We start from the raw sequence: 23,864 nt of genomic DNA, 5'->3' as shown, positions 1-23,864 counted from the left end.
CTCTCTCGGCTCAGACCCTCGTGAGGACCCCTGGTTGCCACGGCAGCAATGGAACCCACAAAGGTGCCTCATAAAGCTAAGGCCTCCCACAGCCCCGCTGCCTGCTGGGGGAGGGGAGGGAGTGCAGAGAAGGCACAGGGGCCGCCGACAGGCCAGGCCGGCAGCCAGGAGTCCGTCTGCACGGTCCCAAGCTCCGACTGCACTACCGCCCGCGGAAGGCTCCTGGCCCCAACCTCCTGCTTCACTGGCCGGGCCGTCGGTCCCACAGGTCCTCGTGACACCTGACCTGCTGGCCTGTCTGCTCCAGGGACGCAGGCTGGCACGCTCCGTCCAGGTTGGGAGGGATGGCGGCACCCGGAGTCGCCCCTCAGTGGCCGGACCAGACTGGAAGAGGAGGAGGGGTGAGGGCACGCGGACAGGGTGCCGGGAGGGGGTCTCTCCCGAGGATGGCTCAGCACCCCCTTCCCTGCCTCTGCCTCAGGGTCTCAACGGTCCAGCGCAGGAGATCTCCAGGCCCATTTGAGTCCAAGGACCCCCACGTGGTCTTCTCAGATCCCGATACCCTCCTTGTTGGGGGAACAACAGAGGCTCCCCTGTCCCCAGAACCACACGCCTCCTAGGGAAGCCACCCCAGCCGGATGGGCTGAGCCACCTCCCCTCGCACCGTGTGTGGCGCCTGTGGTGGCCGGGCTGTGCCTCCCACGGGGCAGCTGGGCCAGGCCCCAGAGAAGCCAGTGGCAGGAGCTGGGGGCCGGTTTGGAGGGAAGCTTGAGCACATGACACGCAGCCAGGGGAGCCCTCCCAGGGAGCTGCGGACCTCCCTGCAGGGCAGGGAGCTGGGCCACGAGGCAGGCGCCGAGGCTACTTCTGGTCCGGGTCGGTCCTACTCACCTGTCCCTCCAGCCGACCATGTCCCAGATCTCAAGGAGCAAGGCCTCCGTGGGGGTGACAGGGACTCCTGGCAGCCTTGTCTGACCACAGGAGCACCGGAGGAGATGGGGCCCGCCACAGGGCCCCGCGGGGAGAGGGGGCCAGAGGCCGGTCGCCAGCAGTGGGAAGTGTGTCGGCAACGAGGCCGCAGGTCCTGCTCCCGGTGCGTCGCTCAAGCCACCGCGAGGTACGGTCTTACACCTCGGAGAGCTTTTCGGGAAATGAAGATGAGCGACCTCTGCCTCCCCCCAGAACTCACTTCTGCAGACACCCCTGTGTACAGGCTGCCCCGTGGTGGGGGCCTGTGTGCCCCCAGCGCAGCAGACCCTGAACCAGGCCGCTGCAGGGTGGGGCCGGGAGGTGCTAGGCCAGGGCACCCCGAGTCTAGCGGGGACCCAGGGCCGGGACCACCGCAGCCACTCACGTCTCTGAGAAATGACCTTCCCTCAGAGACCGCTCTGCTCCATGAAAATGACTTTAGAACCTGCAAACGTCAACACCTGTTCGCCACAAAAACACTAAGACAAAACCGGAGCCTGCAGACCCACAGCCCCTGCCCGGGGCAACCAGGACCTGCCCCAAGCACAATGGTGTGTCCAGAAAGTCAATCAGGGCACGTGTGCCATGGGGGCTGCCCGAAGCCTGCCCGTGACCCTGCGTGTACACGTCGGAGACGCCCACCTCCTGGAAGACTGGGCCCGTGAGTGAGACGGAGCGCAGGTGGGAGCAGGCGCTCACATGGGCTGACACACATGCACGCTCGTGCTCACAGGACCCGCGTGCATGAGCACAAAGGCACATATGTGCCCACGCGAGCGCACACCCCAACACATGCGTGAACTCTCCCCGTCGCTGGTCTTTTGAGTGTCGCTTTCAGCGGAGAAAGAGCAGGACGACAAACCCCGGCACCCAGCACCATCCCCACAGACCGCCTCTCCCCAGCGCAGCAGCAGTGCGGGTGAGGCGCCGGGGTCCGGCTGTGCCGTCTGGGGCCATCCCCTGGATAGTGTGGCTCTCGGGGACGCTCCTGCTACCCTGGGCCTCTGCTCAGTATTCTGACCTCCGAGTGCATCCGCGGTTCCAACCGGGATCCTACTGGCTTCCTGGAGCTCAGTGACGGGACCCCAGCCCCAGGACCCCTTTTGTGGTTCTGACGTAGGCAGCAGCAGCCTGAGCCCAGGCGGGGCCATGGCAAGGGCGGGGGTCCCTGGGCCCATGATGACACCCACATACAAGAAATTCAAAACCGCTGTGTTGCAGGGAGGCAGCCCCAGAGTGGGAGAGCCCACCACGAGGGGTTCCAGGCAGGACGTTCACGGGAATTGGAAGCACAGCGTTGGCTGGGGGTTGCTGGGGGCTGCTCACCGGGACAGGCTTTGCTTTCGGGGCCGACGGGAATACTCCCGAGTTAGCGGAAGCGTCGGCCGCACAGCACTGTGCAAGCACCAAACCACTCAGGTGCAGAGACGGCACTCGGTGGCTAATTTTACGTCAAGTTTCCTAAGATCATCGGCCAGAGGGCCCTCCCGTCCTGAGATGCTGCCCTGGTCCTCCCTTCCGCAGGCACATGTCTTCTGAGCGGCAGCCCCTGGCTCTCCAGAAGCCATGCCCAGGGTGCAGGCGTCCCCTGGCCTCCCAGGCCCAACTGCCCATCTGCGGCTCTGGCCTGCGGGCATGAGGCAGCGGCATCTCCGGCTGCGGGCGCAACTGCTGAGGCCCTCGAGGCAAAGAGCTCTCCCTTCAGGTGGCTCTGGGGCTCTGGGCCTCCTCCTGTCTCATCAGGTCCTGCAAACAGATGCTGTGTCCACGTCGGAGGCATGGTCGGGAACCGCAGCGGAAGGCCGCAGAGAGGCAGAGGCTCAGCAGGGCAAGTCCAGCCCCAGAAATCGGGGCCACGCCCTGTCCACAGCCTCACCTTGGGAGTCCACGCCAAGGTGGGGAACAGAGATCCCCCTCCTGACGTCCTGGTAGCCCGGCGCTGAGGGCAGGCCTGCAGCCTGCCGGGGTGTGGGCTCCGTCCTCCCTCACTCCTTGGCCAGCACTCCACCACGGCTGCTGCCTGACACCTCGCCCGTGCGACGTCGGGCTCCCTCCCACCAACGGCCGTGAGGGGCCCTGCTCACCCAGCGAGGCAGCGGTGCCTGTGGGCTGGGGCATGTCTCAGGCCTCTCTCACCCAGGACGGACTCCACCCCAGAACGGAACAGAGCCCCCAGTCTGGTTTTCAAAAAAGAGACACAAGCAAAAGTCCTGCGGGGTGGGTGAGGTCAGACGTTGTTGCAGGGGCAGGCCCAGGCCGGACGCAGAGGAAAGGGGGACGTCAGCATCACAAATGGACATGGTCGAACTCTCGTGACAAAGGCTTCGCTACAAGGTCACCCAGAGACGACACTTGGCGCTACTGGCAATTACACGCAAGCCCTCGGTCCTTTATTGAGTTCTCTGTGTTCTGCAAATGTAAACGTGCATCCAGCAAACATGGCCAGCACAAAAAGGTCTCCACACACAGCCCGTGGCCGTGGCCAGGAGGCAGTGTGGCCCTCCAGCAGAAGGCAGGCCTTGCCCAGCACAGGAACCAGCAGCATAGGGCCTGTCCCGGGCCAGGAGGGCGCTGCCCCCCACGACCTCCTTCGGAGACGCAGCGGTGTGGGGGGTGGGGCAGAGAACACGCAGGAGCCCTGCCACGGGCACGTCTGCTTCCCAAGGGGCTCCTGGGAAGGGCGCTGGGGCTGAAAGGTGCCCCATGGGCGGACGGACGGCTCAAAGCTCGGACACACGCGGGCTCGGCCCCACCCGGCCGTGCACTCTGTGATCTCCACTGTTCAGCACCCACGGCGACGCAGACACACTAGGTCCGTGCGCGGCCGACATGATACTGGAGATGACCCCCCACACGCCAAAAGGGACAAAATCAAAGTCTTTGTCTCAAAGACTCAGTTATACGCAAATAAAAAAATATAAAAAACGGAAGACTACAAGGCTAGCTCTTCGCGGAAGCCGCAGCTTCTGGAGACTGAAGGAATTCGTACGGGTCGTGGGTCACCTCCGGCGGCTCCTCGACACTGAGGCGAGAAGGACTTCCTGCAAATGTGGGAAAGACAGGGCGCTCACACGAGGGGTCCGCACACAGGCTGTGCTTCAGACGCGCCTGAAAACGTGTCCTTGCTACCGCGGTCAGCCCGAGCCGCATCCTCCCAGGGTCCAGGCCACCCCCTCCCCGCCATGGCCTGCCAGCTGTGTCGGTAGCTGGTAAACGCCCCCTAACCACCCGAAGGCGAGAGGGGCTCTGCACAGTCAGTGCCTGAATCAGAAAACTGGAACCGTAGCACAGGCTGCTCACTGAGCAAATTCAAAACGTCAGGGAGCAACACCTGGTCCTCTTCCTGGAGGGGCCGAAATCCCGCAGGGTCCATGCACTGACCACCCTGTCACCCATGGAAGAGAGAAAGCCCCGGGCCAGGGAAGGTCACCTGTTCTCCCCAAGTCAGTGTCCTAGAAGAACAAAATACTTCTCAACACCCCGTTTTAGGACTAAAAACGGAAGAGCAGGACGAAACAAACATCTCCAAACTTGAACTCAACATGCCTGTCAGCATCTGGGGCCTCGTTCTGCCCCAAGGGCCCTGGGATGTGGCCAGCTGGGGCGGCTCCTGACGCGGGGACGGCCAGCATCTTATGGCTGAGACCTGCACTGCCTAACAGAGAGACCCCGTGCAGCCGCCTGACGAGGGAGAGGCTATTTCAGAACCCCAGGGGGCAGGGGGCATCCTGGAGAGGGAGCAGGGCCCACAGAGTCCTGGGGGCTGGACATGCAGCCCGCGTTAGCTCTGACGTGCCAGGATTGCCGGCGGCCCATCCTTTTCCCAGGTGCCGCCAGACGCTGGGGCCTGGGGCCACCTTACCCAGGTGGTGCTGGTCCCTGTCGGAGGGGGAGGTGTTGGACAGAGAGCTGAGGTTGGAGGACGGTCGGGAGCCCCCGCGCTCTGCCTGTGCCTCGTGCAGATCCTGCAGCAGCTTCGCGGTCTCATCCAAGTTCAGGTGGCCGTCGTCAGCATCCAGCTCCTTCTTCACTTTCCCTGTGCAAACGGGGCAAACGGACGTCAGCACCCAGCGGCCCGGGCCAGCGCTGCACGCCGGCCCGGTCTCTCCCTCTCTGCTCTGCACGCGCAGGAGGCAAGACGACATGCGACAAGATGGGGAACACAAGAAAGCTTGGAGGACAGGGCAAGACGGCCGGAGTGGACCAGAACCCAGGGAGCGGTTTCACAGAACTGTCGTCCCACTGGTGTAAACGAGCAGGGAGGACGGTGTGTGCTCGAGGCCAGGACAGGAGACAGGCCAGAGCCAGGGGGGACCGGGCTGTGGCAGGCTGAGAGCTGGTGGAGACGGGCTGCCTGGCGAGCTCCCAGGTCCAGGCCGAGACGGACCTGTGTGTAGATGGTGGGGCACGACCCGGCCAAGGAGTTCACACAGGTCTGCAACAACCCGCGAGCTAAGTCTGCAGAAAGCTGTGACCCAGTGGGGAGACTACGTCCCCCCGCACCAAATGTGGCTCGGGACCACCTTAGAAGACTCCAGCACGCTCCAAGGCGTGCGAGCCAACACGGCGCCGGCGGCTGAGCTCTGGTTTGGGGGGAGGGGAGCGTCCCGAGGACGGCGGCCAGGCTCCTGGAAGCAAGGGCATGAGCCCTGTGCCCCCAGAGACCGCCCGGCAGACCAGGGTAGCACCAGGGACAAGAACGCAGGGTGCACTTCCTCCCGCCCAACGACGTGAGCACGCCCAACACCACGTACCCAGGGAGCCGAGCGCGGAGATGTCCAGAGAGGCGTCCGAGTAGGACTTCATCGACATGAAGTCCAGGATGGAGCCGCCGTCACCCAGCGAGTCCCCAGCCTATGGAGACCAAGCAGAAAAGGAGAGACGTCACCGAGCGGGAGTTAACACCAGCCACGGAGCCCGTGGGAGCGCCTAGAGCACCCGTGTCTGCAGCTAACGGTGGGACAGGCCTGCTCCGCCAAGTCCACGCCAGGAGGCCAGACCACGCCGTCCAGTCCACACTGCAGCCCACGACCATCGGCGGTGAGCTCAGGACTGGGTGCCGCTGAGGGACCGTGCGGCAGACCCCTGCGACAGGGAGACGCGTGGGATCTGAAGCGCCCGCGGCTACTTCTCGGGACGGCACCTGACAGCACGGCGGCCGCCCAGCCAGCATGTCCGTTGTCCTCCTGCAGCCGCCCCAGGCCTCCCGACCCTGTGTCGAGTCCCTGCTCTGCACCATCGCAGAAGCAGCGCGAGCTGCCCGAGACCTACTCCCCAGCATGCGCAGACCGTCCGTGCCCGTCTGCCGCTCCAAATACCGGGACGTGACGGCCAGCACACGGCTGCTTTTAAAACAAATGCAGAGGGGCCGTCTCTGGTATTCTAAGACCACCTAAGACATCTAAGACCATCTAAGACAGACCACCTAAGACCGCAAGGACCTCGGCATCTGCCAAGTCACACTCTGACCTTGGTGCCGGATCCTGTCACTGCTGCAAAGTTCCCGTGCAGCAACAGCACGCTCCCGCCACAGCCCGGGGGACAGTCTCTTCACACGGTTACAGGGCGGGAAGCCCGCATCACGGCCGAGGCAGACACCTGTGGGCCTGGGTCCTGCAGGCCCGTTTCCCACGCCCTCACTCCCCCCCCACTCCCCAGAGCTGGAAGGCTCACACAGGGTCCCCGCCAGCCTGGACAGCAGGGACAGGTGTCCACCTCCACCCAGTGCCTCACAGGGACACGGGGGAGGAGGAAGCTGCGGCTCCTGCTACTGAGTAAGGGGTCACCAGGCCTGTGAGCCCTCTCCCGTCAAGACTGTCTGGGGCTGGTGTGAGCCCTCTCCCGTCAGACTGCCTTCTCTGGGCGTGAGCCCCCCTTCTGCTGGGCTGTCTGGTCCAGGGGACCCGATAATTCGCCACGGTCTCCTGACTTTCACAGCCACTCTGTGCTCTGACACTAACTTCTCTCACCAGGAAGTGTTACAGTGACGACGCTGGGCACCGACACAGAGCATGGCGGCGGCCGGACACCAGCAGAAGCGTTACTGTCCCACCAGCGTCCCGCCGTCACCACCCCGCTCCGCAAGCACACGCTGGGGCTTGGCGCGGTTTGCCCTCCTGCTCAGGGCCCAGCACACGGCCCTCGTTCCTTCCATGGCGAGGAAAATCCCCACAGCTACAACTTTCAAAGTTATTACAGGTTGACTTGCTGACCCTAAAACACAAAACTTGGAACTTTCAAAAACAATCTGAAAAAAGCTGATTTGCTCACAACTTATTTCTCTAGAAACCACACAAAGCCCCAGCCCCCGACAAAGCCCAAGAGGCATGCCAGAGGCCAGAGGCCCATGCCTGCCCCGCAGGAAACACCCAAAGCCCAGCTCCCCATCAGCCGGCTCTGTGTCCTTGTTCCGTGCAGGGGTCTGCGCTCCGAGGTGGCGTCGGAAAGGACATCGGCGCTAGAACCGGTCTCCATGTGGAAGCGTCAGCGGGGACAGCAGCATGCGTGTGCGTTTGCAGAGCCATCCGGGGCCCCGCGGGGACGGCAGCCGCTACAGGGGCCGTGAGGCCTGCGGGCGCCAGGCGAGTGCAGGGAGATGAGGCAGAGGCCGCCCACCGATGGGAAAGCCACCCAACAGCGGCTGCTACCAGCGGCTTGGCGAGGGGGGCCGGGGCTTGGAGCACCCGGCATGAGGGACAGCCTCGGGGGTAGGGGGCCCCGGCTGAGTGCCCCCGGGGCTGCGTGTGTGGAGGCGCTGCTGGGACGACAGTGGAGGGAGTGCCGGGCTCCCCGCTCAAGACGGCCTCGAGCACAGACACCACATGGGACTGGGCTCCCAGCCGTGGCACGTCTGCCTCACCCACGGACCCTGAGCGGGGAGCCCTGCTGCCCCTCAGGTATGGCCACACTGAGGGACGCACCCGCAGGGGAGACACCACGCCACCCTCGCCGCTCTGTCCCTTAATAAGCCCCGCTTGCCGGGCACCGGCCGTTCCTCCCGAGAGCGGGCCCTCCCGCCCAGGCCCCAACGGCCTCTGGGACCCAGGCCCCGCAGTCCGTCCAGAGCCCTGGTGCGTCCGCTCGGACACAGGCTCACTCCCACTCGCTCCCAAAGGAGAGGCAAAATGGGGAAACTGAGGCAGGACTACGACGAAGTTCCCTCAGATCCTCGAGTCCTGGGGGTGCCCTGAGGACCCGCATCCACCAGGCTGGCCTCCCTGCCAAGTGTGCAGAGCACAGGCACCCGGCTGACAGCCCCCAGGACCCGCCGCACCAGAAACGAAGCCTGCTGCTCGCACGACAGGCCCAGCAGGGCCCCCGACCCCGGTGAAGGCAGAGCCCCCAGCATGGCCACAGTTCCGTGGCTACCATGTGCAGCCCGGAGGAGAAGGGCTGTGGTTTTCCGCCTGTCACCCGAGCCGCTAACAACTGGGGGCACAGGAGACAACCACCGAACGAGTTTCTGAGGAACGCCGCACGCCCCTCTTCTCAGCTGTCCCCCACATCAGGGGCTGGACATGACCGCTGCCCAGAGACGCTCACACTCGGGTTCTCACTCACATGTCCGTACAACCCACCTTCACTTCATCTGGAGCCTTCGCCGGAACGTTCCGCCTCTGTGAATCAGAACAAGTTAGAAGTCAGTTTTCCCGAAACGGTTTATCAAGAACAATCCACTTATGCCACGTCCCCGCGAGCGAACCACAAACAGTTTATTTGCTGCTGCTGGGATGTCCCCGCGATGCCCCTGCCGCGCCGTGAATCAGAGCTGGGCCGCGCCTGCGTCCGTGGAGCAGAGACAGAGCAAGGAAGCCAACTTGCTCCATGGGGGGCTGACGCACACAGCCCCCGCTGAGACCCCCGGTGGGCTGAGGGGCCCAGGCGTACCCTGCAGGGACGGAGAGCAAGGGAGAGTGCACCCCACCTGCTCCTGCGGCGCCCGACAGCTTCCAACAGTCAAATCCAACAGCGTCCCCTGCGTCTCCGGGGCAACACGGGAGAAACGGCAGGCCTGGCAGTCAGAGCATTACCACCGCCGGCGGCCGGGCTACGGGGCCACGCCCCCTTCTCAGGTGCACAATGCCAAGAGGCTGACGCTTGAACCCAACTGCGTGACCACAGCCCGAACGGGACCCAAAGTCACCTGGGGCCACAACCATGGGGCCACATTCTGTGGGGGACACCCAGCCACATGTGACCCCGTGTGGCAAGCCCAAGCCCAACCTCACCGTCCTACAATCTGGCAGGAGCATCACCTTCTAAGGAGCGTCAGCGGCTAAGCAGGCCCTCGGCGGGCAGACTTCCACACCTGAGATCTCTGCTTCGTGCTGATGCTCTGGAAACTCACTGGTCCTGCAGTGTTTCTGAACTTAAGCAGGACAGTAAGCACCGCCACTACCTGAATGTCTCGCTCCAAGCAGCACAGAGCACAAAGACAGCTCAGACACCGTGCCCAGGGCCAGCCCCGGGACCAGCTTCCAGACCGCATTGCAGGACAGCCCCCGGAGCACTGTGGCCGCACCGCGGGGAAGAGCGAGCGTTCACAGGCCAGTGGGGCCGAGTCTGGAGGGGGACACGCCGTTCCTCGCAGGAGCTCCACAAACCCGGGGGGATAAACCCAGCTGACCCTAACCCGTGCACACGCAGACGGGACCCTGCGGGGCCGGGCACGCATGGGGACACACGGCCCAACTCTACGCGCCATAGCAAAGCCCTCACTGGAGTCGGGGGAGACCCGAGAAGGGCCATTCCTTAGCATCAGGCCAAACTCACCCAACTTCAAGGCCACCTAAGTCCGCCCTGACAAAGCTTAAAAACAAACCCCGAGAGACTCTGCCAAAATGAGCATCGATGGTCTTTAAAGTAACACGACAAAGCCAGCACCAGCCTTGCCCAGCAGCGACAGGACGTGATCACAGGCCGGAGTTTAACTTTCCGCAGCCAACGAAAATTAGCGTCCGCCTACAACGAACGGTAACGTATTTCGGACTAAAAACATTTTTACTTTAACGTAGAATCTGAATAAACCAACCAAGTACTTTTACGTTTCGTGTTCTGTCGCGGCCGCTACAGTTCGGCTTGTAGCTCCCATTCCCCGCACGTCCGAGTTCCGACGAGCCGCGCTGAGGTTCGCACCAGCCGCTCGTGGCTGCTGGCTGCTCGGTCGGCACAGTCCACACGCACGTTCAACCGTGCGGCACCCGGGACCCAAGCGCCGCCTGCAAGCAGAGGGAATCTGCTGCCGGCGAACGCAGAAGTGACAGAGGGGAGCGTGGACGCCTTCAGAGGCCGCCGCGGGAAGCACCAGAAATCGGTCCAAAGACTGAGAGATCGGGAGCACAGAGCGAAGCGCAGAGGCAAGAAAGTCCCAGGCAGAGCGAAGACGAACGCGGCCCCGGAATGAGAGGTTCCAGGGCAACAGCAGATGTGGACGTGGCGCTTAAGTCACGTGACGGGAGCCACGGCTCCAGAACCTAACTCCAAAGCGGGGAGAAGAGAGTGACGAGGAACAGAGCGTTCCAGACGCGGAATGGTCGGGATCGCTAGCACCTGTGCGCAAGTCCTGGACAAAGGACGGGTGTGGGCTGTGGGAGGAAACGGACAAGCGTCTCCCGAGCCGACGGAAACCGCACGCGGACGGACGCGAGAAGCCGGGCAGCCGGTGGGCGGAGCGCACGGAGCGGCACGAGCCACGAGCCGCCACACGGCGCCCCACGGCGGGGCTCCGTCAACTCCCCCAGAGGCGCAGAGCAAACGCGCCGGGCCTCGCGGGCCACGTAAGGTCTGCAGCACACCCCTCTGCTTTGTTGACCGCCTCCAAGGAAAGCAGAACACGCGTCGCTCACGGGCCCACGTGTGCCGATCCCGACGGGCCCAGAGGACGGGCACAAGCGGAGGGCACAGGTGAAAAGGCCACAGACGCTTCGGAGACTGCGCTCAGGCACCTTCTCGTGTGGCCGTGAAGACGCCCCTGTGGCGCCAGACCCAGGGAAGACGGACCACAAGATAAAGGAAAAGGAAAAACGTTTTCCAGACAAAAAGCAGCGAATTCACTGTCAGCCAAGTCTGCAGCAGAGGAAACGTTCCTCAGGAAGGTTCTTCGGACCGAAGGAAAGCGACCGCAGACAGAGAGAACTCGGGCGTACGTGACGTTCTCACGGCTGCCAGAAACGGCGAAGGCGCGGTCGAGAGAGACAACTTTCTCTATTTGCAAGTTTTTTTCAAGGAAAATGAAATGCTTACAGCAAAAAAATAAGAAAATAAAGAACGAGTAAGGGCAGGACAGCCAGCAAGACCCACGTCAGTCCGGACGGGCTCCTGCGACAGCAGCGGCGCGAGGGCGAGCGCCAAGGGCGCGTGTGTGCCCAGCCAGGGGCCGGCACGGCGCACCCACCTGCCGCAGCTGGAAAAGCAGTCGCGAGTGGTCGCCGCCAGTGATCTGGTCCAGCAGGTCGTCCACCAGCTTCCTGCTGTAGCTCCCGGCGTCCTTCACGAACTCCTGCAGGCTGGAAGGGCCGGGAGAGGATGCCGTCAACCGCGCGCCACGGGCTGCAGCCTTCCCGCTCCTCTCACCGGCGCCGGCGGCCCAGCCCTCAGACGCGGCCCCACGGGCGGGCCTTGCCGGGAGCGGCACCTCCCGGACACAGTGCGGGGAGGGGTCGGGAGTCTTCATCAGATCTTGAAAATGGCCCATGACGCAAAAAGGTTAAAAACATCTCAAAAGAAGGTTATTTCTGAACACAGCGAACAACAGGGTACACGCATCTGGCGGACACTTGACCGCGCGGGACGCAGGGCGCGGGCCCCACAGCTGAACTCTGCGCGGTAACTCCCGAGCCCCGGGTTCCCCGGAGCGGCCGAGTGCTGACGCAGACACGGACGGACACGGACTCCGGCCTCCTGTGCGCCACGCCCGCCCTCCCACAATGGAGCCAAGGGCTGCGCGAGCAGAACAACGAGAGAAAGCGGAGTCCGGTGCCGCACCAGGGCAACGAGAGGGAACACCCCACACGGAAGTGGACGCGCACTCCTGAGAGCCACTCGAGGGTCAACCAGGTGGCTTGCGCGATTTCCGTGGAAGGAGCATAACTTTATCTCTTTTTTGTTGTTTGGATTTAAAAACCTAAGTCGATTGAAGAAAGGTGCTCGCCGCACAGAAGGACAGGCGTGGGAGCGAGGCCCTGCTCGTATAGCCTGCCGCTCGCGTCCGTGTTTCAGTCACGTGAATGCTGAAGACAATAAATGCCTAAAACCCAAATGTTTCAAAAGGAGGCAGAGAACAAAAGCCGAAGTCCTGGCACCCGAGCCTGGGAAAGCTCCGCAGGGCTCCCAGCTGCCTGAGCGTCACGCCGCCTGAGTCTCCACCAGCCGCGTTTGAGAAGAAACCACCGAGCCGAGGTGTGCAGGGGGCAGGGCGCAGCTGGAACCCTCGGGCGTGGTCTGCACGTGCCCGGGAACAGCGCACGGGGGGAGGCAATGTGGGATGCCAGCAGGAGCGTGGTCTGCCCGCCTCCCCGCGCTGCCCACAGGACTGTGACTGTCGCCATCCGGCAACCAGAGTGCAGATGTGTTCCGGGAGCAGGCGCCAGAGAAGGCCACCACGGTCTGGGCACCCTCTGCCACCCGAGCGGAAGGCGGCTGTCGTCCCCAGAGGGCTGTGACAGGGCAGTGGCGTGAGGGAGAGGCTCACCACTCAGGACACAGGACACCGTCCTCGACGACAACACATTCCCTCCTACGTTTTCCACTTCTACTCTGATCTCACAAAAACCTGGTCAGGCACTCCCTGTAGTGAGGACCAACGATTTTTAAAATACAGACTCTGTATTCCGTTTCAGATCAAACAAAGATCTAACGTGGAAAAAGTCCATTTCTTAGAGGTCAGCAGAACTTTACTTTCCTCCTGGACAATCACGAAAATTCGGTAAGCATAGCCCACTTCTACCTGGCACGCAGAGCAGCCAGTACACACGAGAACGGTCCTACGAAACAGTCCTGTGTCTCCGGTCTGAAAAGCACGTCTCGACCACTGTGAGGGACCGACTGTGGCCCATGCTCCTTACGCTGGACTCCAGCCACAGAACCTCAGAACGTGACTGTGTCCGGACACAGCGCCTTGAGGAGGTGGTAAGTCAGAGTGAGTCTTCCAGGACGGCCCTGACCCGTTCTGACCGGTGTCTTTAAAGGAAGCGGACAGCAGAACACAGACCCAGCAGGATGGCCACATGAGGACGCAGGAAACCACGGCGTCCACACGCCAAGGACAGGCCTTAGGAGAACCCAGCCTCCCCCGCGCCTGGCTCTCAGACCGCCAGTGCCCAGGGCCACCACACAGTAGTGCCTGGCCCTCCAGCCATCAGGCCCATGGGGCTTTGTTCTGGTGGCCCGAGCAGACCCGCGCAGCACGGAGCTGCGTCGTAACAAAGTCACGACATCCACGGGTCACGCGGACTCCCGTCCTCTATGCTGCAGCCCCAGTCGTCACGCTTCTGGTGCCAGCCGCCACCTGAGCTTCAAGGTCGGCCTGCCCCCCGCCCCAGGTTTAGGGGAGACCGCTCGGAGAGCTCGGCTGCTCAGACCTGCTGCTGGCGGCTGTGACCCCCACGCGCAGACAGAGACTGCCCACCGGACACTGGGGGACCGCCCCCGCCATGCCAGCCCTGCTCACCTCAGCGCACACTGCACGCCCGTCTCGTCTCCGTAGGCAGAGTAAAGTAGCTCGGTTTCGTCCGATTTCAAGTCGCCGAATACTGAATTGTGCGTCGACAGTGCAGTGGTGGCGCTGGACAAAAACGTCACTGAGAGCACAAGGGGGCGAGCACAGGCCGTGAGATGCCCCCCACACGAGAAGCGTCCCCAGGCTGTGCACCCCCTGCCCTGCCCCGCCACACCTTCGCTTCACAGCACAGGAAGCCGTCTGCGTTCTGCAGGGGCGTGGGCACTGGGCTGCCGTGCCACTGCAGACAGTGTGGGGGACGGAACCTGCAGAGGGACGCAGGCGCCCACCGAGGGCACGTCAAGGGGGTCAGAAGGTCCGCGTGCCCTGAGGGAGGCATTGATGGCACCCCCACGTGAAGTCAGGGCTTGAGAGGGGCGCTGCGGGGGAGCACTCCAGGCCTCTCCCCGCTCAGTGCCAGGACCACAGCGTGACCAGGAAAGACCCCAGACACGGCCGGCTGTCCCCTGGCAACGAAACGGCTGCTCGCCCCGACACACCCCAACCAGCAAGCTGGCCACCACCATCTGCCAGACAGAGGCAGACGCCCGCACCCCAGAGCCGTGTCCCTCCCCAACTATGCCCCCCCACGCCACCGTCGTTCCCTACACGCCCCCGCGTGCCCCTACCCCACGCCAGCACAGCAGCCACCCACTGGTTTTCACTCCTGTCTTCAGCTGACCCGACTTCGCTGCTCCCTCAGAGCCGGCGTGGAGCCCTAAGCACAGCGGAGTGGGAAGGTCTCGGGGAAGGACCCGGGGAGCACACCGCGACCCCTACCTGCCCCCGGGACTCACCTTTGCCCCTTCTCTCGTCTTTGAAGCCCAGCGTGGTGAAGCCGGGGAGCAGCTTGCTGGAGAGCGAGCTCAGGTCCACGGGGTGGGTCTCCTCCTCTGCGGGGGAACCAGGCTGTGAATGGGCAGCTCAGGGCTCCCGGCCCCCGAAGTGCCACATGAGGGCACGTGGCAGGGAGCACCGGGACTCTCCACAAAGACCCGCCAAAATCGAAATTACAGAAGCCGCTACAGGTCTCAAATCTTCACCTTCTCTCTCTAAGCTAGGAGTGACCGGCCCGTCCGTCCTCTTACAAATGATGCACTCATGTCAGCCAGCGGTGGCAGGTGGCTAGCGGGCACACAGGGTACCCGTCGGAGAAGGCTAAGAAAACTGGCCTCCCCAGCGCCGCACGAAAGAAGGCTGCCAGGTGCCCCAGGACGCTGGGAATAACGGAAAGTATTTCGTTCTCCTCCGTGTGTGAAAAAACATATCCCTGTGCAAGTGAGCTTGGCTTTTCTTCAAAGCACAACCCTTCGAGGCACTTTTCTGAGACGGAGGAGTGTGTCGGCGCCGCTGGGAACACGCACACGGACCGCACAGCTCAACAGGCCCACCTGCGTCTCCATCAAGGTCCTCCTCAACACGATTACCAAATGGGCTATTTCCTCTAAAGCTCCCTCATGCGGGGGACCGTCGGGCAAAAGAGCTCCGACCAGGACTTGTGCCCCCATGGACGATGGCCTGCTGTCCCTCTATCACGCACAGGTCACGTCAAGGGGTATGAACAGGAGCATGAAACCAGACGGCACCCGTTCCCTCGCTTTACCACTGGGGCCATGCTCCGCCAGGGAGACGCTCAGGCCACGAGGCTCTAAAACCCCCAGCAGTGCAGAGACCAAGAGCAGCGCGCGGCTCGGAGATGCCCAGCCCCGCAGGGGCCCACGCACCGTCGGCGTCCGGCTCGGCCGTGTTGACCACGCTGTAGAGCAGGCCGCCGTCCCCGTTCTTCCTCAGGTAGCCCATCTGCAAGAAAGCGCAGCTGAGCACCGCGCCAGCAGCAGCCCGCGGCTGTGGCTGCCACGGAAACGCCAACCAAATGAAGGCCTTCCAGCCCGACCCGACAGGGAGGATGCCTGAAGCCCGCGAAGGTCCTGGCCTCCCCACGGAAAGGCTCCGGAAGCCCATCTCCTCCCGCCCAGACGTCCTGTCAGACCCGACCCGTGTGCAGGATGAACTCAGGCTTCCTGGGATCCTTAAGGCGCCTCTGCGACCGGAGGCTGGACCCAGAGACGAGCGCTTTACGGGACATCACAACTGGAACCAGAGGAGCGGGAACGAGACCCTGGTCACCTGGGTCGCCAAGGGCTATGTCAGGGCACAGCCTGGAGACTCTAAACCACGAGGGGCTCAGTTCCACTTCAAGACCATGCGCCGAGCAAAAGCACTCCTCCTCTGCAGGCCGCCAGGGAGGTGCAGGAGGAGCGGCCCCTGCGTGTCTTGTGGGGAACGAGTGCAGGGCTGGAGGGAAGGGGAGGCGGGACGGGTCCGGCGCTGCTGACCGAGGAGCTGGCCAGGTGTCCCCTGTGCCGTTCCAACAGTGAAAGGGAGAAGAGCGGCGTGGACTAGAGCCAGGGGCACTGGCGGTGCGGCTGCGGACACGCACTTCCGGCCAGTACACACAGAGCAGCACGGGTCTTCCCAACCCCACGGAGGGCCCGGCCGGTGCCCAGGGCTCCTGGAGACCCCAGGGCTGGGCGCTACAGGACGCAGACCGGCGGGCCCAGCAGCACACCACCGCGAGCTACACACAGAACTCCAACCTCCGCACCGGAAAGGCTTAAGGCAGTACAGAAAAACTGCCCTCAACGGGTCTTATGTGACGTCAGCGCTCCGAGTTCCTTGTGGACCACTCAACGTGCATTTTAAAAACTCTGCGTGGGAAAAAGGACGTGCAGTCCTGACGGCTATTCAGGCATGATACGTGCTGACGTAAGACCGGACATGCCGGGTCAAGCAAGAGGTACCAGGATGACCGTCCCCTCTGCCCGTGGTATCACAACTACCCGGTTTGAAACTTCCCGCAGCACCGATGCCGTCTCTACTGGGCATGCCGGTCTGTTCCTGCCGCAGAGGGTGTTCAGAGGACGGCGAGACCCCGCCCTGAGGCCCAGCAGCTGCTGGGATGGCTCCCATGGCCCACGCAACCCCTGGGCACTGAGCGCCGTGGAGACGGGACACACCGGGAGAAGGTCCCTGCTGCAGCGCAGAAGCCCGGTGAGCCCAGCCTCCACCAGTGGCGATCATCCCACCAGAGGTGAGGCCGTCCACAGGTGTCCACACACAAAACACGGCTTCTGGGAGGGTCCTGCCTTCGAGACGCCCCTGGAGGCCCCCTCCCCCCAGGAGATGGAGCCAGCCAACGCGACCCTGTAATGCCCCCCCCCGTCAGCAGTTGTCCCCCCCCGGCCCTCCTGCCGCTACCTTGCCCCCTGGGAGCAGCCGGCTGATCCTGTCCCGAGCCTCGTCGGCCGCGTGCTCCACCAAGGCCAGCACATGCTCCTCGGCCGTGCTGTCCGTCAGGCTGCAGGCATTTCCTTCTGGCTCGAACATGCAGCTGCAAGGCAGGAACGGCGCACAAGTCACCAGGAGGCTGGGGTACGCACTGCCCCCACCTCCCTGGGGCCAGTCCCTCAGCCTCAAGGCCACCCAGGGCTGGCGGCACGAAGCACACCTTAACCCTGTCCTTTCGGCACGCCAGACGTGTCTGCTAAGAGCAAGACGAACCCAAATGGTCACGAGGCATTCCTCACCGGCAGTCACTCTAAGAGCCACTTGATGGGCGTCTTACTACCTGCTCAGAAGCGCACGGACCTACAGTGTCACTTGAGGCACCGTCAGAAAACGGGCAGAACTGTGGGGCGGGCACAGCACCCACACCCAGTGTGAGCGAGGGACATAGGCTGTGAGGCCCCAGGGACATCCCGAGCCTCCAGCACGTGGCCACGAGCCCCACATGAGGGAGCTCTGTACTTCAGTCAAGAGTTGCCGGGTGTCGCACACAAGAGTGGCCTCTCCTGTGGAAGGTTCTAGAAGCAAATGGATAGACCCCTTCTGGGCGCTGTGGGAGCGAACCCTGCCTGGGGACCCCGAGCGCACAAGGCGGCCCCCCCCCCCGGCCCGCGTGCACAGCTGCAGGAATGGGGGGCTGGGGGCGACGGAGAGCAGCTCCAGAGCCACATACACACGGCCTGCCCATGCAGCACAGCTAAGTCCCGAGCCAGGCACGGCCAGGCCATCCCGCCTCTAGCATGTCATGTCCCCCAGCCTGACAGCGACTCTCCCGCAGGACAAGTCCAAGCTGGTCCAGGCTGCCTACCGGCCACCTGGGAACACCTGAGGCGAGAGCTGGCCCCAGGCCCCGGGGACCGTGCACTCCCCCAGAGGCCGCGCCCGCTGCTCCAAGGCCATGGGCTCCGGCACGGGCTGCCCCTCGCCTGCCGTCCCGAGGCACGTGTCCCACGCGCCATACAGACACACTTCCCTTTACCTGATGACTTCTCTACTCGGCCTTTTGGATTTCCTGGCAGTTTCTACTTGTACGGGTGCCACTTCGGGAACAGGCTCCTCGACGGCTGTGTCTTCGCTGCCCAGAAGAGCTGCCTGCTGAGAAAAATCCATGTCCTGCATAAACGACATGCTGCGCTTCAAAGCTAGCAGCCGCTCCTGGAATCAGAAAGGACAGAGCGGCAGGGCTTTAGCTCCGCCTGCCGGCCAGGGCGCTGCCACGATGTGCAGGGGGCGGGGGAGGGGGCACAGCCTCACCTGGCCTGACGGCTGACTCCGCCGCGCTACCGTGGGGGGGTGGGGGGGCGGGGTCACACCACAGGTGCAGCCGACTGGCCGGGAGCGCCTGGGGGCCAAGGGGACAGGCCTGAGGGCACAGGGGCCGCGCCTCACCTATAGGCTCATCAGACACAAGGCACTGGGCCTAGATGCGTGACACATGCAACCTGGCTGGTGGGACAGAGCTGGGAAGCCACGCCGGACGGCCACCGTCCCGTCTGGACTCAGTGGGCAGCCGCGTGAAACAAATCACGGGCTGGCTGCAATCCAGTGAGACAAGACGCCCAGGCTCAGATCGACAGATCCAGAACTTTCCACCAACCCTCCAGGAGAGCTTACAGCTGGACTGTGAGCAGGAGCAGAGGGGGAGTGCCTGAGGGGAGGGTGGCCTGGGACATCTACGCTAGAGCAGAGGGGTCCACACCGCGGCCAGGGACGGACGGACAGAAGCGGGTCGTTCGATGGGGGTGAGGTTCTGTTCGGGCAGAAGAACACGGAGGACCACGCTCGTTTCTGCGGCTCCTCGCTCCAAAGGCTTCTTACTTTGCTCATCATCTTAAAGCCCGCGTGAAGGATCTTCTTGGCCGACTTGTAGTACACGGTGTCTGGCCTGTTGTAGGTCATGGCGTTGTCACACATCAGCTTGAAATCCGCCTGAAAGAGGGAAAACCACCCAATTCGAAACGCACCAAGACGTAAACCGGACTCCTGTCAAGAGGCTAAAAGTGAGGGCACCTGGGGGGTCGGGGTTAAGTCTCTGCCTTCGGCTCAGGTCGTGGTCTCGGGGTCCTGGGATCGAGGCCCGCATCGGGCTCTCTGCTCCGCGGGGAGCCTGCTTCCCCCTCTCTCTCTGCCTGCCTCTGTGCCTACTTGTGATCTCTGTCTGTCAAATAAAATCTTAAAAAAAAGAAAAAAGAGGCTAAAAGTGAGTGAAAACAACTAGATTAGGCTCTTTTTTACACCTTCAAAAACACGTTCCTAACTGTTCACTGGTCTTTCCCTGCAAACAGCGAGGAGCCGGCCAAGCCCCGCATCCTCCTGAGTGGGACACGCACGGGCCGCGAGGACAGGGTGGCTCCCGCTCTCCCATGCCCAGCCCTCCCACTTTGGGAGCAACTCGGATGCAAACGGGAACGACAACCGACAGCCAGGTTCTTCCGGTTAAGGCCAAGGGACGAGCTGAGACCGGAGCCCAGCCGGGTCCTCCGTCCCCGAGTTCTGCGCAGAGAGCAGCATCCTGCCTCCGGGAACTGCTCCAGAGGCGCCGGAGCAGACACTTCCGCCCCCACAGGGCGACCCTTAGCAAACTCCTGATACTGGAAGTGAAGTCTGGGAACGTCAGTGTTTTGTCACCAAACTACACTCGACATACTCCCGTCACAGATGCGTCAGCCATCGGGCCAGGCGATACAGTGCGGACTCTCCTAGCGCCGGCCCCACGCCAAGGTCTCCAGGGCTGGGCCCGAGGCCGTGAAGCCCCCCGTCCTTCGCTGGCCCCGAGGTACCAGTCATGAGGACGCAGGAGAGGGAGGGGGACGCTGCTCACATCCAGGATGGTCACTGGGCAGCAGACCGAACTGGGACCCGAGGTAGGGAAGTGGAGCGCTTGTGGGCTGCCGCAAGCCCTCTGCCCTGGGGGAAACCCCACCCACGCCACAGCCTGCATGGGCGCCTGCCACAGCTCGGCAAACCCTGGCACGACAGGACATGAGCGTTGAAGAGCCAAGCCTTCCAAATTTAACCAAAACTCGGCAACCCGATGCCCGGTCCTAAATGACGACTGCCAACGCTGTCAAACGCTCGCGTTCGCCACCCCTCCGTGTTTCACAGCCAAGACGCATGGCTACGTCAGAGGTGGTAGCAAGAAACAAGTTTAAGAGCTTCATAATCAGCTGTTGGAACAACTTATTATTCAAAAACAAACCACGTTCCCAGTGGCCGCAAAATAAAACTAAAAACCAGGAAAACTGCGTTTCTAGCCATGCCCACTCTGAACCAGACCAAATCGACACACTCCGGCCTGACCCAGCGTGTTCCTGTGGCCGCACATGGTCAGGCTTCCAGAAAACAGACAGGACGTTTCAGCCAGCCCATTCCCCCAGTGCGATGCGGGGGACCTCAGCCCAAACGCGCCAGTGCCCGCAGAACCTCCAACCGGAGAGCAGCGAAGGCGGACAGAGTGTTCACTGGGCATCGGCACACACAGCCTCACAGCGGCGTTGTCAGGAACTGAGACTGTTTACCTTGAATTCTGTGACCGACTTGTACTCGTTGGCCACAATCTTGTCCTTCATCGTGCCGAAGTCCATGGGGTGTTTTATTATCATGGAGTAACCCGGAGCAATTGCATCCGTGACAGGAAAAGCAAAAAACCCATGAGGATCTTTCCTGAAAACAAAAACAGCTTTATTCCAATTGGGAAAACCACAAATCTCGATTTCCAAGAGATACAAAACCCCGCACAACAGAAACGTCACACACCACTCCGAACTCTAAGCTGCTGTCTTGAAGGTAAAAAGCAAAACCTTCGCGTTCTAGAGCCGCGGTACTTCGGAGGACTGACAACTCCCCAGCCGCCGTCCTGCCTGCAGCCATGACACCTGTATCGGGGCGGCCTTGACCCGCCCGCCCCCCACACTGGGCGAGTGTGTGCTTCACAGCCGCGGGGGCAGAAGCACAGCTCAGGGGAAGACGCCCTCGAGCGACACTTTACCTCTGGAGCTGGCGCAGGAAGTGCTCTAGCAGCTGCTGGATAGGCGTGCTCTCGTGCTCAGCTGGCGACGCAAAAACAGAGAGAGACCAGTCGGGAGACTGCGGCGTCAGGTCACTGGAAGCTCCACCCCACTGTGCGTCTCCAGCGGCTCCACGTCTCACGGTGTTTCAAGTTCCAACAAGAACTGGGAACAAGGATCGACCAGACCCAGGCCCGGCCCCAGGAAGCCCAGCAGGGCGGGAAAGGACCTCGTCAGCCTCCGTCCCAGAAACCCCTCGGAGCACCAGCACCCTCAGCACAACAGGGCACGACCGTGCATCGGCCTGGACCGTCCCAGTCAACGCCGGGCCCGGCACATTCCAGACACAGCACAAAGACGAGAACTAAGGCTTGGGACACCCCTTATCCTCTGCAGAGTCCTAACGCCCTGGTCATGCCGGCTGCTCCCCTATGGTCCAGGCACAGCAGCACACAGGGCCCTGGGGTTCCCAGAAGCATGGCTGCCAACCGCGCCGCTCGTGGGCCCGCCGGGGGCAAACGCGGATTCCAACGAATGTAGTGAACCCCGATGCCTGCGTAGCTTTTGTTCTCTCGGCTGGGGCTACGCGTGGGATCTGCCTGCCACCCACCGACGGCCACACCCAGCCCCCAGCCCAAGAGCCAGGCTGCTCGAAGGAACCAGGGCTCCTTGGGAGACGGCTGGTCCCAGGCCTGAAGCACAGAGTGCAGACCTCAAGGGGTCCTCGACGGTGACAGTGACCAGGACGGATGTGAACATCCGCTCTTCAGGCAGGCGGGAAAAGCACTGCACGTGACCTCAAGCCAGCGGTCAGACTAAGCTCACGGGGCCCTGTGACTGTCCACATCCCGCAGATGCGTTCATCCAAGGAACGGTTTCAAGCCTGATCTCTCTGCGCCCCGCCATGCCTAGTGGCCCTGAGTCCCCCACGGCAATGACCTGCACAGGGGACGGGGCTTGCCAGAACACGGCAGCCCCCACGATGACTGCAGCACACGCCCACTCCCAAATCCCAGGTAGTCAACCCCAAAGTCAAGGAAAGAAACGCCTCAGAAACTACCTCCCATCAGCACCTCCTGACTGTGTGGGAGCCCGAGAGAAGTGACCGCATGGACCGGAGGGTCCCAAGCATTTCGGACCCGTTCCTTCGGTGGAGTGGCCGCTGGCCTGGCGGCTTGACAGCCCCATGAGCGCCAGCGTCCTCCCCTCCACACTGAGCTCGGGACGCTGAAGCGGAGCGGAACCGGAGCAGGAGCTGGAGCCGGCCAGGCCCTGCTCCAGGACCTCCAAGGGACCGTGAGAACTCGGGCCCAGCTCCGCTTCACGCTGAAGACACAGCGTCCCCGCCTCCCCGTGCTCCTCCCGAGAGGCCGCACGCCAGCACCAGTGCCGCAGCACGGGGGTAAGCGAGGCTCCGGGAAAGCCTCCCCAGCGTCACACTCACCGGCCTGGGTCCGGCAGGCGCGCATGGGCCTGTCCGGGGGCGGCTCCACCTCCACCTTCTTGCCGGGATCAAAGTCGTCGGCCTCGCCCTCCGTGTCCCCATGCTCCTTCTCCCGCTTCCGCTTCTTCTCCTCCTGGGAGGCAGAGTCAGGAGCGAGAGCAGCGCAAGCCGCTTCAGAGGGACCGGCCGGAACGGAGGGGAAACGCCCTCAGGCGCACTGCTTGCTTCGGCTCCCCCTTAAGCGGCCACCCCAGGGCTCAGGCCAGAAAGGAGCCCGGAGAACGGGAAACAAAGCACAGGACCTTCCGGTCGCGTTCCGCGGCCAAGAGAAGCCCCTCCCGCACCCCGCAGCGCTTGCCGCCTGCCGTCGGGGCCGGGCCAGCACGAGCCCACGACCCCCGCCCCACCTTCCTCTTCCTTCTCTCCTCGTCATCGAGGTGCTTCTCCTTCTCTGCTTTCTTCTTCTTCTTCTTCTTCTTCTCCCTGTGCCGCTCGCGCTCGTGGTCTGACCTGTCGTCGTAGTAGCTGGAGTCGTGCCCGGACCCCGAGAGCTCGGTCACTTCACTTCCTCCGACCTTGAGGACCAGCTTCAGGGGCTTCTCCAGGGGCTTGTCCGTGTAATCTGCGGACAGAGGCGTCCCTGCGTGCTCGGGCTGTGCAGACGTCCCCGCCTCCACCCGCTGGCCGCAGGGCCGCCCGCGCAGGTGGGGCCGGGAACGCGCAGGCCGCGGGAGGTGGCCGGACCGGCCGGACCACGGCAGCGGGCAGGGGAGGGCAGACCCGTCCAGGAGAGACGACGAGGACAGCCCGCCAGGCTACGTGCTCGCCCCCCGCACGGGCATCGGCCCCAGGGAGGCCTAGAGGAGAGCAGTTTGCCTCGCCCTGGCGGGAAGGACAAAGCGGGACTGGGACCCGAGCCCGAGGCCCCACCCCAAGCTGCCGGCGGGGCTCACCCCCTCGTGCCCTGCAGCAGCCGCCGCGGTCGCCCCCAGGAGCCCGCGGGCCGCGGGAGCAGAGACGCCACGACCGAACCCTCGGCGACCCGCGGGCCGCGGAGCTGCTCAGCCCCTTCCTTCCGGACACAGGACACAGCGGACGCCGCGGAGCCCTGCACCCCGTCTGGGGCCCCAGCCGCCGAGGTCAGGACCCCGGCCCGGCCCCGCCCGCCGGCCGGCCTGGCGTCACAAGGCGCGCCCGCCGCCTCACCCTCGTAGGACGAGCGCCACTCGGTCTTGTGCTTCTTGTGCTTCTTGCCCATGGCGGCGCGGGGCCGAGGGCAGCAGCGGGCCGAGCCGGAGCGTGGCCGCCGCCCCCGCGGCCCAGGCCTGCTGCCCGCCTCGCCCGGTGGAGGTCGCCGCGCCGCGCCGGAAGCAGGCGCCGCGGC

At 63.6% G+C, this 23,864-nt stretch overlaps 1 protein-coding gene across 3 annotated transcripts; it reads right to left on the bottom strand.

Moving 5' to 3' along the window:
• Positions 1-3,328: 3,328 nt before the first annotated feature.
• On the bottom strand, positions 3,329-23,856 carry BRD9 (bromodomain containing 9). 3 transcript variants are annotated; one of them, XM_046000953.1, is made up of 16 exons: positions 23,687-23,856; positions 22,888-23,102; positions 22,481-22,613; positions 21,018-21,078; positions 20,548-20,692; positions 18,848-18,958; positions 18,009-18,184; positions 16,943-17,075; positions 15,409-15,484; positions 14,482-14,577; positions 13,637-13,766; positions 11,363-11,474; positions 8,547-8,585; positions 5,724-5,823; positions 4,832-5,005; positions 3,329-4,010 (listed from the first exon to the last, which is right to left on the bottom strand). In XM_046000953.1, exons 1-16 carry the CDS (start codon positions 23,736-23,738, stop codon positions 3,910-3,912), a joined length of 1,854 nt encoding a protein of 617 aa, XP_045856909.1. In that variant the 5' UTR covers positions 23,739-23,856; the 3' UTR covers positions 3,329-3,909. The 3 variants fall into 3 exon arrangements, with proteins under 3 accessions (XP_045856909.1, XP_045856912.1, XP_045856910.1); XM_046000956.1 differs by having other exon boundaries at positions 18,009-18,121; XM_046000954.1 differs by having other exon boundaries at positions 18,009-18,124; positions 23,687-23,855.
• Between the last annotated feature and the right edge of the window lie 8 nt (positions 23,857-23,864).

Source organism: Meles meles, chromosome 3, assembly GCF_922984935.1.
Source record: "Meles meles chromosome 3, mMelMel3.1 paternal haplotype, whole genome shotgun sequence".
Classification (NCBI taxonomy): Eukaryota; Metazoa; Chordata; class Mammalia; order Carnivora; family Mustelidae; genus Meles; species Meles meles.
The sequence above is the reverse complement of the archived record's forward strand: the minus strand, read 5'-3'. Positions and strand labels throughout refer to the sequence as shown.

What these genes read in the sequence shown, in the direction of transcription:
- BRD9 (XM_046000953.1), bottom strand. Translation starts at nt 23,738, where the DNA reads ATGGGCAAGAAGCACAAGAAGCACAAGACCGAGTGGCGCTCGTCCTAC. An exon ending in GGCTGCTCCCAGGGGGCAAG is followed by an intron (nt 15,485 to 16,942) that starts GTAGCGGCAGGA and finishes GCTTTCTTGCAG; the next exon opens with ATGGGCTACCTGAGGAAGAA. An exon ending in GGCCGAGCCGGACGCCGACG is followed by an intron (nt 14,578 to 15,408) that starts GTGCGTGGGCCC and finishes GTTCCCCCGCAG; the next exon opens with AGGAGGAGACCCACCCCGTG.